General features: G+C 35.0%; 1 protein-coding gene across 6 annotated transcripts in view; it reads left to right on the top strand.

The window, feature by feature from the left end:
* LOC119640907 (roundabout homolog 2) overlaps positions 1-16,269 on the top strand; it is a 201,409-nt gene that overhangs the window by 144,936 nt on the left and 40,204 nt on the right. For all 6 annotated transcript variants that reach the window (XM_038039240.1, XM_038039242.1, XM_038039243.1 and 3 more), the window contains 3 exons: positions 6,073-6,233; positions 9,924-10,005; positions 10,443-10,613. In XM_038039240.1, the coding sequence (XP_037895168.1) occupies positions 6,073-6,233; positions 9,924-10,005; positions 10,443-10,613 (414 nt within the window). The remainder of the gene's footprint in view (positions 1-6,072; positions 6,234-9,923; positions 10,006-10,442; positions 10,614-16,269) is intronic.

Consider the following 16,269-nt stretch of genomic DNA (forward strand, 5'->3'; position numbering starts at 1 on the left):
CCACGATCGTTTTCGCACAGGGTTATCGTATGTGATCCATTTCTCATCTCCAGTCACCATCCGTTTAAGAAATGGGTCTATCTCATTCCGTTTGGCCAAGGCTTCGCAGATGGAAACTCGATCCATCATGTTTTTTTCTGTTAATTGGTGTGGCACCCAAACATCGAGCTTCTTTTTGAATCCAGCTTTGTGTAAATGGTTTAAAACTGTTTTATGGTCGATTTTTAGCTCCTGGGCGATCTTACGACTGCTAACATGCCGGTCAACTTCGATCATTTCTCCGATTTTATCGACATTTTCGACGACCGGCCTACCTGTGCGAGGTGCATTTTTAACATCAAAAATTCCTGAACGGAATCTACGAAACCAAAATTGCACATAATTGGCTGTTACAGTATCGGAACCATAAACACCATTCACAATTTTAGCCGCCTGGCTTGCATTTTCGCCTTTGTCAAAGAAAAACTGTAAAATGTACCGAGTTTTGTCTTTGTTCACTTCCATTTTTAACACGCTGTAACTCACAACTGAATGCACCAAACAAAAAACAGCAAAAGAATTTTTTTTACTGCGAAATGTCATCTTTCCAACGAGCATAAATCTGAAATTGTTTGACCGATACTTTACGAGAAATCTATCAGTGCAGCCATCTACCGAAAAAATAATGGATTTCTTTTTCCCCAAACTAATATTTTCTCTATTTGCGAAGAGTAAATTCGGACATCTTCTCCTAAAGATTTGTTTAGTGTTACTATGTCTCTCTTAATTACGAATTTTTCATTCGATCTTTTTTTTTTTTTCGCTTTTTAAATAACGTACGAACTGCTTAATCGGTTGCCTTCTATAAAAGTTGACAACTTAATTATTGCCTTTGTTTTGTTAAATAATTTTTTATTTAAACATTTCTTGAAAATCATTAAACATTTTTACTCATACGTGATTATCTCTGCTAAATATTCAGCTAAGTTATTCGACGGCGGGAAGGAAAACCGTAAACAAAAATCGAAATGAAACAAACGTGTGGCTGCATATTAATTAAGTCAATTCAACTTAATAAAATATGTGCATACAGATGTTAAAACATATGCTTTAAAGCGCCTGGTATGCGCTTGCTTATGTGTGTGTAAGTTTGCGTCTATTCGAGAGAGAAACCACCAAAGTCGTTTTCGGTTTAACTTAAACAAATGTTTACTATCTTGAATTTTACATAAATTATTCGGAGTTGTTTGTAAATGCAGTTACGTATGATATGCAGGAAGGCGCTGGACGCTGCATAATAATTTGAGAATAAAAGCTCTTCAATGAATAAATTTATTTACAAAATAGTAACACAAGCATAATTTTGAAAGCTTAGAAACTTGTTTACATGATACTCTTGATAATTCAATAACACTAATATCAGCATTAAGCACATCGAAGAATCCTAAATAGTCTAAAAAGTATTGAGTTTTCAGATTAAATTCTAATATTCAAAGCGTTTGCATGCAAACCAAGATTGGAGCAGAAAGGCTGACACTTTTATGTTTTTTAAGCAATAAAATTCTAATCGATTTGATCACGTCCCTCTGTCCGTCTGTGGAATGCTGTAATGTTGTAGGCTTTCTCTTGGCCGAAAAATTGAAGCTATCGACTTCAAATTTGGCAGAAACATTAGAAGTTCTTGCGCGCTGGTTGGAATTGAAAATGGCTCGAAGGACTCGCCCACAGTATTGCGTGGACGGACAACACCTCTACTTTTCAGATGGAATAAAAAATTGTTTTTTTGCTCTCTTATTCGTAAACTAAGTGCAAATGGAAAAAAATTGACCACGCCTATTCAATATTATAGCTTATCAAACTTTAATTTTCTTTTCAGTGCCATTACAACTCGCAGAAATAAGCTTCGAAACATCATAAAATATTTAAATTCTTGGCAAGTTTGCAATGCACCTAAACATCTTCCTCTGGGCATCTGTCCATCTGTCTGTCCGTTCAACTTGCAATATTTGTGGCAAACATTCTCACGTTAGCAAAAATGAAGATATCTCCTAGAAATTCGCAAACGAATTCGGAAGTGACTGAAACTCTTTCAATGACGCGTCTACAACGCCTACACGTCTATGCCGCAAAAACCTTTTATTTTCAAAATAAAATAAAATTAGCCATGCCCCCTCCATATTACAAGGCTTGGAAATTTAGTTGTTTTACTTTTTCTGTCTTTTTTAGAGCATCGGTGATGATGACGGAAAAGATTCGATGCCGATCGAATATAATATTCTTACGTGGTTTTTCTAGTAAGAAAATCTGGCTCACTTTAATCAGAAGCTTATTTTCCCTCCGGTTTCTCAAGAACAAATTTCAACAAAGCTTGTCGTCTAGAGTAGCCGTTAAGTGTTAATCAACTGAAGTTGTCCGCTCAATCCTGAACAGTGATAATGAATAGATTTTTTGGGCCAGTCCTTCTTAAGAAAGAAAACATCGAGAAATCATTATAATAGTTTTCCATTATACGATAGATATTTGAGATTGTCTTTAATAAATAAATATAACCCTTCTTTTTGCTGGCAAAACCTCACACATTGGCACACACGCCCTCAGAATAAAAAGCAAGAAATGATTTTTTAATCATATTACCCGCAACGCACTATGGATGTGAAGAAAAAAAACAAATCACGAAATACCAATGCATAGCATATATCGATTTGCATGTGAAAAAAAGCAAACTGAACGTGAAGCATTACAAGCATACAAGAAAAACAATAACAATTTTTTAACTGCTACCTACAGGCATGTATGAATGCGTGCCGTATGGAAACAAAGTCATATGAGTCATTATTATGATTATCTTTTCCCTTACCCACACTTGCAACACTTACTGAAGTTGTAGTGTTTGTCTACGTGTGCATTCGTACACATAAACATATAATCATAAAAGCATCCATAGATACAACATCATCGGCTCAGCATACATTCAGTAAATATTCTATTGCATCCGCAACATTGCCACTGCCCGCAACTAGTACATCATTTCAGAATAGTTTACTTGTGTTTCTTTTTCGATTTATATGTATGTTACGCTAGGCGTCTTTCGTTCGTTTGCTCGTTCATACTCTCTGCTCTGCTTAGTGAGAGATGTAAGACATCAATCATAAAATTTGTGGTTTTCGACTTTAAACTAATTGATTGCCTTTCGGGGGACGAATGAAAAGAAGGCAAATAATAAAAAAAAAAAGGAAGGAAAAGATCTATGAATGCAAAAACAACGAAACCATATATTAAAGACTACTCGGCAGCGAAGGTCGTAGAGGAAGAAAAAAAAATTAATAGCAAACTGTCCAATAAATTATTGACAGTAAACATACGCGCGTGTCTATTGAAATGTATCTCCGCCGTGTGTTCGTGAAAGTATTTATTGCTTAAGCCATAAAATCGTTATACATGTGCATCAACATGTTGAGACAAATAGATCAGATGTCAGTTTTTAAGCGGCCATAAATTTCTCGACGCGAACTTTTTTTGTTTTATAAATTTCGAAAAATGTTAAGAAATTTCTGGTTACGAAAATCTTAAATTCTAGGGGGGCATGTGTTCTATTGCAAACTATTTTGAACATGAATTGAAATCTCAAAAACTATTTTGTTTACAAAGAAGAAGGAAGAAGGCTTTGAAACTAGAGAATGCGATTAAGAAAAGTTTTATTTATTTTGCGCTTTTCTCTAAACATTTTCTAAAAGGTTGACTTGTAGATATTCCGTAAGAGTTACTTATCATATAATAAAATTGTAATGGGCTCTGAAGAAACAAACAATTAAATTTTAATATTCTATTATGTTGAATAGGCGTGGTTGATTTTTTTTATTCTTATGCAATAAAAATATATGTTGTAGCTTATGAGTACCGAGCAAAAAAAGTATTGAAAGTAAAAATATGCTTGGTTTTGGTGGCATTGTAGGCGTGGCCTTTGACTGGGTGAGCCATTTTTAAGTTCTTAGCAAATTTGTAGACGATGCCATCGCCTTTTTGAACTGGAAAATATTCACCGCGGATGCTACACAGCTAGGCAGGCTGGCAGACCAACAGACGGCCGTGCTGATGTAGTTTCAAAATTTGATGCTGAGCAAAAATATATATACTTTAACTGGTTTCTAACATCGAGATGTTGCAAACGTCTTCAGTTAAAAACATGTTTATACCTTAAACCACTTGTGACACAGCTTTTTTTATTAAGTTTGTGCGGTCATATGTGGGAAGGTTTAAGGTAGCCCCACGTTTTACTATACCGATCTCCAAACTTATCTGTCCGTCTAGCTGTCGTGTGCACGTATTTTTGGAGATATTTCGATGAAATTTGGTACACTGAGGTGATGTTAACCCGGGGATGAAATCTATGGAAAGTACCGCAATTTTGTTAAAAGCTTTGTCTGCGTTATTTGCTTTGAAAATATTAAGAACATAACTCTTTCATTGCTTAATTTATTCCGAGTAAATGACAGAAGCGAAAGCGATAATGAAAATCCTGCATACAAACAACCTAAAAATGATCATTACTTTCAACTATTATCAAAGATGCTGATTGTAGAGAGGATAAGAAATTACTCTACTCAATTTTGTAATAGTCTTTGCCTCAAGGGAATAACATTCTGTTCTCCCCCCCAAAAAAAAAAATCATTTTCTTAAAATTTTAATTGAAAACGAATGAAAATAGCGCAGTGGCCCATGGGCCACTACTGAATACCTTAAACCTTACTTTGCTTAGAGCAATTATTCATATAACGGCTTTTCAAAAGTAGTCCGATTCGAATCTTGAGCCAAAGCACGTCGATGTATCAAGTTTCATTAAAATATCTCAAACACAAGAATACAGAACGGGTAGAATTCTGTGATCAACCGGCCTATCTCAAGTCTAGGTCTGGGTGTGCATTCGCATGCATTCGCACAAACCTAATATACCCTTGTGTTGCTTGTGATGTAGGATATAGAAAAAAAAAAACCGAAAGGAATTCTTAAAGTAAGGATTTTTCCATGCAAGGCTACAAGTGTTAACCCTGTTTATTCTTATGTCGGCTGCATCTCGGCATCTTATTCAATTTTTTTTCAAACTGTAAATGTATCGCCCTACGAATATTTAAACATTTTTTTATTGCGTTCTTTGCAAATTAATTAAGGAAATAGTGGCTAAAAAAAAAACTTCACGAATGCAAGGAGTTAGAGTACGTAAGAGAATTTTTTCGAAATTTTTCGGGTGAACAAAATTGGAATTTTAATGTGTCGTTCGATAGTAATGTTATGATCGAAAAATTTTCCGTTCTATAGAAAGAAAAATGCAGACTTTTTTGGGAACTGTAAGTTAACTACTCCTCAGTGCGATTCGATATTCGATCGGCGGCTATAAGTCATCCTTTTCTTTTCAACTAATGCAAATATGTTTTTTTTTTTTGTTAAAATATGCCTTTCGTAATATTTTAGGAAAACTCCTGTGTTTCATAGCTAAGCAACGTTTATTATCGATTATAAATTTTCCTGCGAACTTTTTTCTGTTTTCACATCCAGAAGAATCCTTTAAAGAATATAAACAAAAAATATGTATAAAAATCTTTCCTCTTTTTGAACAAAAGTAATTTACATAAAAATCGATGTTAACAAATTATCCAACATAAAATGTCAATCACAGTTAATGTCAAAAGGGACAGAACGGCAGCAACAAGAGCATGACAATAGCAACAACAATAGCTTTTAGTCCAACAACGATATAAACAAAATAATGACATGCAACTACATAAATTTTCTCTTTTTTTACTTCTTTGTTGCATTTGTTGTTGTTATTGTTGTTGTTGTTATTATTATTGTTAAAATTAACCAAAAATACAACAGCAGCAACAAGAAGAAGAGAAATGATATTCGTTTTTTATTTTCACTTTTTGCATATCATTTAAACAACAATAACAGTATTTTTGTTTTCGTTCTTTCTTCATTTTTTGTTGCCATTCATTCTTTTCTTTCTCATTGTTGTGCGGTGTTTGTTGAAAATGAATGCATGCATGTGATATTTGGGAAACCGACAACAACGACAACAACGACAACAATTAACATCAGGTGGAAAAAAGTAGCTCATCAACAATGCATCGTTCTGCGGACCCGAGTACGTATCCAGCACCGCCCGGTACACCCAAAGTGGTGAACGTAACACAGAACAGCATAGCATTGCGATGGTCGAGAAGTCAAGAGAAGCCAGGAGCGACAAGTCCAATTATTGGGTAAGTTTGTCTTTGTTTTTTTTTATTATCTTGTTTGCGTGTTTGGTTTAGTGTCTTTTTGAATTTTTTTTTTTTTTTTTTTTTTTTTTTTGTAACAAAGACAATGCAAGAGTTATGCAGGCGAGGCCTGAGAAGTGATCGGGCAAAGTCAAGCAAAAAAGTAGAAAAAGAAAAAAAGAAAAAAAACTAAAGAAAGTAAACAAAGTAAACATATTCATACACTCTTGCAGAGTTTTGATACATGTGTGTTAAAGTTTCCAAGTAAACATTACATGCATCACTGGACTGATTGAAGTATTCACTTGACTTACATTCCTTCCTTTGAGTGCATTTATACATATTTATGCATATGTATGCATGAATAAATGTGTTTGTGCCAACGACAAACTTTTTCCTTTTGCAACATTTTTGTTTATTACCTTCGGTTTGTGTTTTCTTTATTGAGAAAACATTATTATTTTTCGTTTTTTCGAGGCTTCGATGGGAGGTGTGAGGTGCGAGGTCTATGTCTATGTCTGTGCTTGGGCTATGTGTTTGCATAAAGTGATTTCATTAGAGTTAAAAATTCCTTAGCAATTCAATTTAATTGGTTGCGTTCAGAAGAAGTGCAAAAATAAAAATTAAGGAAAAAATTGAAAAAAAGAGCGTAAAAAGAGCAACAAAGTAGAAGCAGTAATTGTTTTAATTAAAATTACTTCAATTACGGTTTAAAAAATTTTTTCTTTAAAAAGTGTTTTTAGTTGTATGCAGCTACGTGCAGAGCATTAGGCCTTATGACCGTTTGGTTAACTAAATTTTGTTTCATCGAAATTTTCATCTATTTTTAGTCCGTTTATCATTTGCCTTATTAAGGATTTTCCGTGGACATCTACCGCGTGCTTGTAGGTGTGTAGTCACAGCTGTGCAGCAATTCTGCCATGTTTGTCATGTTTCTCTATCATTGCTTTCTGTCTTCTGCACTACATTTTGCTCTTTCTCCCTCCCTCTCTCTCTTTCTGTCTTTATCTCTTTCTCTCTTTCTCTCTTTCCCTTAAGTTAACTTTGCTTATGCACGAGATTTCAGCGCGTGCTTCCAACACAATAACTTTTCTATCTTTCTCTACATCGCTCTTTCTATCTACCATGCTTTGACGACTGTACGCCTGTCTATCCTGTCTCGTTCGCATATAGATTTGTAACCGTTTGCATTGTTGTCCGTTTAGCCGTTGAATGCATTTGATTTTCAATGGCACAACCAAGTCCGACATACTGACCGTTCAACTAGCAATGACTATAGCCTTTGTTACACTAAGACTAGAAGTTTTTTATATCTCATATTATCGTTCCCAAAAAAAAAAAATAAAAAAATAAAAAAAGATAGTAGAAAACTGCCGCAAGGCTTTCTTTTTGAAAAAAAAAAAAAAGTGTCTGGTTTGGGTTATACGAAAACGTTTCTTCTACAACTAACCTAATGATTAGCATTAGGAAGTTTCGTGCAGTTTTAAGCATTTTTTTCCTTCATTCGAAAGCCATCACCAAATACTGTATTAGCAAATGCATATGCAATGGTAAGGTGATGCGATGTGGTGTGTGGTTAAGGCCGACTTTCGTCTGTCAGTTGGCGATGTTGGCGTTAGTTATATAAATTTTCGTAGGTAGATGAGTAGGTCTGTCGGTCTATTGCTGATCGTTGTTGGTCAGTTTACTTACCATTCCTGTTGCATGCCAAGTGAACACAACACCACTGATTACGGACAATAGCCCACAATAAAGTTAAACGAAAATGTCTGACTTTGAACGGTGAAAAAATCTACACAAAACTGCATGTTTAGGCTGCATTAGAGTGCTGTAGGCCAGTGGCACTTTTTCCATGTATTTCCAATGAACAAAAGCAGCCAACAAACGAAAAGCAACGAACGAAGAAACGAAGAAAAAAAAACACTAAAGGTTGGAATGTACGCAAAATAGGTTTGGACGGACAAACGAAAGCGTTGTTAGCGATGTTAAATTGTAGATTAATTTAAATTAGCATATAATGAAATTCTACCTGAAGGAAAGCGTAGGGTAAGGGAAATTTATTTGTTTATTTATTTTCTTTTTAATTTTTGTTTGCTGGTGTGCAATTATATACAAAAACCGAACAGATTCCTTTGTCGGGAATATGAAATATTTGTAAAGGAGTTTAGTATACGTAAATTATTTTCAGAAACGGTTTGCAATTTGATTAAAAATAATAATAATAATGTGTAAACTAAAAAGTGTTGAGCGCTCATGCTATTACCTATGAATACGAATGAATTGTTCTGTGTTGATTTCTGTTGACGTGTGCTTGTTTGTGGGCCCCTCACTTTATTTTTCGCCCGTATGGACAATTGCGTAAGGGACTAAATAAGAGTCGCGATTATCAAGTCTATGTTCGGTGGTAGACCATACCTGGTCGGATGGAAACATAGTGACTGGTTAAGCATAATACTTACGAATTGGGTAAAACACCCACACTAGGTTGCGGCCATTCGCTATCTTACTCTCTCTTTCCCTACTTATTTATGAGCGCCAAAGTGTCACTCCTATAGATGACATCTCCCAAGTGATTGGTGATATTAGAAATAAAATAAAATCCAAATCTATCACGTTTCTAGACAATGACTTTTTACATAATCCTTTTGGCCTTAAGTCTGTTAGTTTCACAAAAGATTGTAAAATATTTTCATTCCTCGACCTCGATTTATTTCGTGTAAACACAAATTGTTGCCTGGGAACCAGGGCTAAGTTTTAACGTAGAGCAGGATAATTTTTTCATTGTTGATAAGCACTGTACGGGACGGGATCGTCCTTCCATCCTTCTCCGAACGTACTACATAGCTTTTCACAATTTTTCGTTGCTATGCTCAATATCCTTTACTATTTTCGTTCTTTGCAGCCAATCTATTAATTATCACTTTTTATTAACGGTTTCACTTACACGCGTGTGATAAGCATCGTAAGCACATAAGTATCCTTTCTTGCAGTTTTATAGTATCGAAAATATTACGAATATGCCAAACTTCAACTTTGTTATTCATTACTGATAAATCTTCAGAAGAATCTCGAATTTCTATAGCGCAGGTTCATAGGAAATCAGTTAAATTTGCAATCCACGTCTAGTAAATTATGGAGGATTCAGTTGAATTTTCGTAAATCGAAATTTATAGCACACATTCATTGTGTAGATGACTTCCTTCCAGCTAACATACGAATGCGTTCGGACAGGCGTTGTTCGTCTTTTCCTACATTGTCGTCCGTAGGTAATGGCAGCCAAATTTTTGAGAACGTTGGCGGCAGAACTGTGTTTCCGCAAGGAATGGCTAATTAGCTTACGCGAAATTTTAAGGTTATAAGACATGGCGCAGTTCATTCGGGTCCGCGGTAAGGCACAGTACATTGCTTTTAAATATAAGATACCCCATACGACAGTTAGTAACTACTATCAAACACTATCAGAAAGTTCAGCTTAAGCTAACGCATTAGGGGAACTTTAAGGCGGTTTCTTAAAGACAAAACAAACACCTTTTAGACTATCTGAGTCGATGAAAAACTATGTACAATCCGTAGCAGAAAGAAAACAAAAATCTCCGCGAGCACTTGCTAGGACACAATAACACATTCAGAGTAGGAAAAATTGAGTTCTTGTTTTGCCACATTAATCCGTTGGTTTTTTTTTTCTCTTTGCAGTTACACGGTGGAGTATTTTAGTTCCGATTTGCAAACTGGTTGGGTTATTGCTGCACATCGCGTGCCTGACCAGCAAGTAATGGTAAGTTGAGCAATTTCTATAACGCGAATTATTCGAAAGTTATTTTCACAGGTTACCACAGATATGAGTCCATCGGCTCAACCTTTTACCTTCACCCCGCAAATGAAAGACACAAAATATACTAAACTTTTTTCCTTTGATTACCCAACATACAAAAAATCGGCAGTTAATCCTTTAATAGTTTTCACACTACCGTAAAAAAAACAAAAAAATTAAAAAAAAAATGCAGTTTTTTCGACTTTTATTACAAAACTTTTGCTTCATTTTCATATACATGTGTGCAGAGTTTTTTTTAATTTTACTTTTTTTTTTCAAAACTTTGTTACCAAAAACTACAACTAGTTGTAATTAAAAAATGTTGCATAGTTTTATAACAATAGTTTGGTTTTATTCTACTCTTGTCTTCTCATCCTCTCTCGCTCTCTCTCATTTCATAGATATCTGGCTTAAAGCCGGCCACGTCATATGTGTTTCTAGTAAGAGCGGAAAACTCGCATGGATTATCGGTACCTTCCGGTTTATCGAATGTGATTAAAACTTTGGGCACCGAATCAGGTACGGTGCCACCAAGTGAGATATCAGCCGCACGGTCTGTGCTAAGTGGAAAGGTAAGGAAAAAGTAAAGTTTTTCGCTTAGTTAAACAATGGTTTTTTTGCTTTTTTTTTATATATATACCTAAACAATTCGTACAGTACACGCATGTTTGAAATTTTTAACAGGGAACAGAGGGTTTGATAAATGTTTATGTAATTCTTCTTCACTTTTTAATACCTTTTTTTGCACAAGTAATTGTTTGTAAAAATTTGTGAGATTATAGAGGTTTTATTGTTGTTCTTAAAAGGCTCAACGGCACAACCGTAATCATAAAATCGCTTATTGCAACCACCTCCCTGAGGTTGCGTAAATTACATACGAATAAAACATCAATTTCGGGTAAAACATGTAAAGGTATTTTCTTTTATTTTATTTCTTGTACGCCCACTCACAAAGAATATATTCAGTACGGAGTGTGATTTTTTGGCATAAGTACGTCAAAGCTTTCATAAAAAATTGTGCGTAATCTTAAAAAACGTAACGACTGTCTTAACGAGCAATTTTTAAACAGAACAAAGAGCAGTAATTTTATGGAATGCCAAGTATGTGTTTTGTTCCATTTGACCACTTTGCGATTTTGCCCGCTTGATTACACCTCTTTTCACCACTGACATATAGCCGAGTCGCTAAAAGTCGTGACGACCAAGTTGATGATCGCGTGGTCCAAAACTCAGTTAGATGTGACAGTGCATTGTCATAGCGCGGTGGTATTAAGCACTCAGGCACATCATTAGCGATTGGGCACACAACCACTAAGTTGCGGCCGTCATCTGTCTACCTTTTTCTCTTCCCTTTCTCCTACTTGACCACAATAGGATCACTACACCTATAGGTTTGACGCCATGGATAATTGGTCATATTAAAAAAAGCGTCCGGAGGGTTAAAAAATGCTATAAAAAAGAGCGAAAATGTTTTCTACAAATTTTTATGCGTTTGATCATAAAGAGTTCTATAGGACAACACTAGAATGACAAGTTGGTACGGTAAACTTTACACCCAGAATTATCTACAATCCCAACCATATTCGGTCAAATAAACAAAGTTTGCATGAAACCATCTTAACAATCGGGCAACGCAAAGACGCCGTGTAGGTTTCTGCGATAAATTGATAGAATATGATGCCATAAAATATGATTTAACCAAAAGGAGAGTGCATGCTTTAAGTTAAAAGGCCTGAATGCCTCACCTGCTGTGGGGAAGGGAGGAAAGGAGTTTTGGAAAATACCCTTTTGAGAAAATATCGGTAAAATTAAGGAACTTTCCAAAGTAGCTCCGCTTTTATTATATCCTAGAAGACTTGCGTTAAAGCAGTGTATTAAATTCGTGCGCATGTATGCAATATCCAGAAAGGTTTTGAGATGGACACTTCCGGTTAAAAATCACTTTCTGCATCGATCTAAGCTTGTATGTCGACATTTGTTGACACGTGGACGAAAGCTGTTCAAAAAGGTTCGTATCGGACCACCTTTTCGACCATTCCACACATAGAGAGATTAAAGATAACATGATAATAAGAAATTCCAAAGCCAATTTTTAAAACAAACCTGGACACTCTTTGAATTAATAAAAATGATGACAACCAGGCCGAGAACATATTCATGTGCCTTATGCAATATCTCATGGGTGGGGTGGAAAATTCTATAAAATATGTTAGAATACACGTGTATGTGCCAATATATTACATTAAATAATATGGTTTACCATATAGCGGTGCAGATAACAGTCGCCACTACCAAGTTGGTGTTCGCGGGTGGCAATCTCATTGCGGTAGACCCATACTTCTGACTGTTAATGTGTTTCATATAAGGAGGAACGTCTCAGGCGTTTTCGCGCAAATACCTATACCGGAACACATCGTATGTGCATTTAAAAACGTGGAAATGCGTTTACAATTGCTTCGTAAACATTTGATATATAGCGACATCATATCAAAAAATAGAATTTAACATCATTTTTGCCCACACATACAATAAAAATAAAAGGCAAAGCAATTAAACGGCTGCTAAGAAGTAATAATCCTATTTGTGTTACTTATTTACTTATTTACTTATTTATTTATTTACCCATTTATACATGAAATTTAACTAAAGAAAATTACAGTCGAATTCAGCGCGTCTGAATAGAAAATCTTATAGTAATTGTTTTAAAACTAGTATACAATGAAAAGGAAGAAAAAATAAGAAGAAGAATAAAACAAAGTAAGTTTAAAAATAAATTAAAAAGTTACAAATAATAATTCATGTATAAGTAAATAGAAAGAGAGAAAAAAGAATATCATATACATAGCTAGCACAGAAGCACATCCGCAACAAGAACAGATGCAGGTTGCAAGTGAATCCCTAAACCATTGCAAACATGCATAAGCTTGGCAACCGACACGTTAACAACACAATATTATTTTAAATAAAACAAATTAGATATTAAGAATGAAATGTTAGTTTAATGACGTATGACGTAGGTATATTAGGCACATTAAGCAAAGTTGCGCTAAAAGACTGTAAGGAGTCGGATAATGGGGATAAGTATTAGACATCATTTAGGTTTCTGCAAACAACTCTGAGCGGATTAAACAGATCATAATTGTGTTCACATTGACTAAGCTTAATTAACATAAAGTGCCTAGAGGCACTTAGGGACATATAAGCTTATCTCACGAAGTAATGCGGGCGAGTCCATAGTACCCCTTTGATTAAGAAGGAAACCCCATGAACAAGTCTACGTTTCTCAAGTGGCGGTAAGGATAATAGAAGCAACCTATTTTCATAAGGGGGAAGATAGGCAATCGGGCCCCAACCCAAACTCCTAAGGGCAAACAGGAAGAATTGCTTTTGAAAAGGTTCAATTGAATCTACATAGCACGTATATGAAGGAGACCACATAACAGAGGCATACCCGAGTATAAGTCTAACCAAGCGCATGTACAGCCTCTTCGTAATATACGGATCATCAAGCTCTTTGGACCACCTCCTTATAAAACCAAGCCCGGACCTAGCTTTGTTTAATGAGAGCTCAATATGACGTCCTCCAACTTGTGCAAATCAATGAAATACTGAGTAAAACTGAGTGAATACTGAGTAATGACTTCCTTCTTGAGAAAGAAAGCTTCTTACATTTATTTCGATTTAGTTTCAGAATATCCAAAGAGCCGCATGCAACCAAGTTATTCAAGCCACTTCGAAGCTGATGGGATTGCGATTCTACGGAGAAAGAAGAAAACAGTTTCACATCATCAGCATACATTAAGATCTAGTTGGAATTAATCACCGATGGAAGATCATTAATGTATAAACGAAATAAAATGTGACCTAAGTGACTTCCTTGAGGTACGCCAGACATAACGGTTAATTCATCCGAGCTGATGAAGTTAAACAAAACTCTGAAGGATCTATTGTGCAGATAAGAGCTTATCCATTTCACTAAGTAGAAAGGGAAGCCAGAGGCTTCGAGTTTAAAGATAAGCTCATTGAGGTTATGTTAACAGAAATTGCAAAAGTCCAAAAGATGCGCACAGGCTTCTATTTGAAGAATAAAGTTGATTTTCTCTGCTATTAGCTCTCTCTGCTGTTATCTCTTATTTTAAAAATAGTCTTAGAATCTCCAGGGAGTTAATTTTTTCTTTTAAGAGCTCGCACAATTCATATAGTCGAAATTGCATACTTCTAGGCGTTGAAAACATTTTACCGACGTAATATGATTTTGTGGAATAATAATGCACATATTTGGAGCAATAAGAATTATTTAACTTAGAGCATAGAAAATGGTCTATCATTTAATTAAGTGTAAAAAATGTACTTCTTTAGCGGATATATACTCTCTGCAATAAGACAGAAATTATGATCATAATAAACGGGTAAAAAAAAAATGTAGTTTATGGCGTAAATAATTTTGTCAAAATTATGGCTTATGAAAAATAATGTGCACTTATGAACACCTTCTGATATGCATACATAATAGCACAGACTCGCACACACACACACATAGACCTACACAGCCACGCACTTATTTGCCTTAATAAAGCCAAGCAATAAAAGAATATTTTTTTCCCGGCTTAAAAGGAAACAGAAGAGAAAGGAAAACAAACCCATAAATATAACCCAAATATTGTAGCGAGGCATACATTATAGGACCACACAAGGAAATACATGAATCTGCGCACATGTATACGTATGCAAGTGGATTTTCCTTCCGCGAAATTTTTTTCTCATTTGCTCAGACACAATACAAAAATATTCAATTTTTATTCTTCTTTTTGTGTTATTTTGCATTTTTTTTTTGCGCTATTTATAAGACAGGAATTCCAAGCGACACAATAAACTACAAATGGCTGTAAATTTGCATTTCAGCTTAAGTAATAAACACCACTTATATATGATCAGTGTACATATGAAAAAAAGCAGGATTTGCAGATAGATACATAAGTCTGTAAGTGCATAACTGTGTATGTGTGTAACTGTGTGTCTATGTTTTGAAAAAAATAAATATATGTTGTGTCAAAAATTTGCATATATTTCCACTGAGCCAATGATTGAATTGTTATGCTAAGAGCAAAGTCCTGAAAATCCGGATTCAAACCATTTAATAAGAAAAACAAGGGGAAGCGTGATGTCGGACCATGACCCTTCGTTAAATGTACTTTACACTACCCTATAGTTGTGCACAAAATGACTTTCCCAACGAAAGCGTCGTATTTGAAGTGGTCGAAAAAATGGACGGTTATGAAGCGCTTTTAACAGCATTTGTCGTTGCGCCATAACTTGTCAGTGTACCAATTTCCATCAGAATGTCTCAAACATTGCTCAACAGAAATATGCAAGACGGCGGGACTTGCTTAGACTTAGAGAACAAAGTAATTCTGAATAGGTCGGTGTAATAGAAGACAGGTCTATTTCAAGCTTAACAAGCGGAGTAGGGTATAAGTATTTTTCTTTCTTCACATTAGTTTCTTACATTTCACTTATTTTATTTGTTTATTCGTATTCCTTTCCTTTTTTTCTATTTCTTAAATGAAGCGAAAAATTCTGAAGTCTTTATTTCTTATTTCTCGTTAATATTATCGAAGCGTTAAGAGAAACACTCCTCAAATTATTTGATTGCTTTCTTCCTCTCTCTCCTCCCCACCCCATCCAATTAACAGTCTGAACAGTGGCATTAGTAGTCTTTGAACCCTTGCTGCTGTCATGGCTGGAGGGAAAATCTGATGCTTTTTTTCAATTCTCTTTTCGCATATTTCAAGAATTCTTGTAATTTTTATTGTTATTATGTATAACTTGGGATTAATAAAATCAATAAATTTTCTATTTACGAAAAATAAAAATCAGTGATATGAAAAATTAATGTCAATCGTAAAAATTGTAGTACAACGATTATATTACTTTTGGAATTTCATTACAATGCTAAAGCAAACGTACGTATGCGGGTGTGTGAAGTAATTTCATATTTTCCTTTGGAGCTTTCCCAAATACGTTACAGAAATGTATGTCTCCATGCTTTGCTTTAGTTGGTCGTTCTGTGCGGCGATTTTACGTATCTTCAAAGACGAAAAGTATAAAAATTCAAGACATATATCTGTGTTTTTTATCTCATACCTCACGACTTTTGCATAAAAACGACTATATCATCGAAAAAAATGATCAGCTAAAAAAAAATTTATCTTCTTCGCCTAAAAATTG

This window comes from Glossina fuscipes, unplaced genomic scaffold (assembly GCF_014805625.2).
Source record: "Glossina fuscipes isolate IAEA_lab_2018 unplaced genomic scaffold, Yale_Gfus_2 133, whole genome shotgun sequence".
In the NCBI taxonomy this organism is placed as follows: Eukaryota; Metazoa; Arthropoda; class Insecta; order Diptera; family Glossinidae; genus Glossina; species Glossina fuscipes.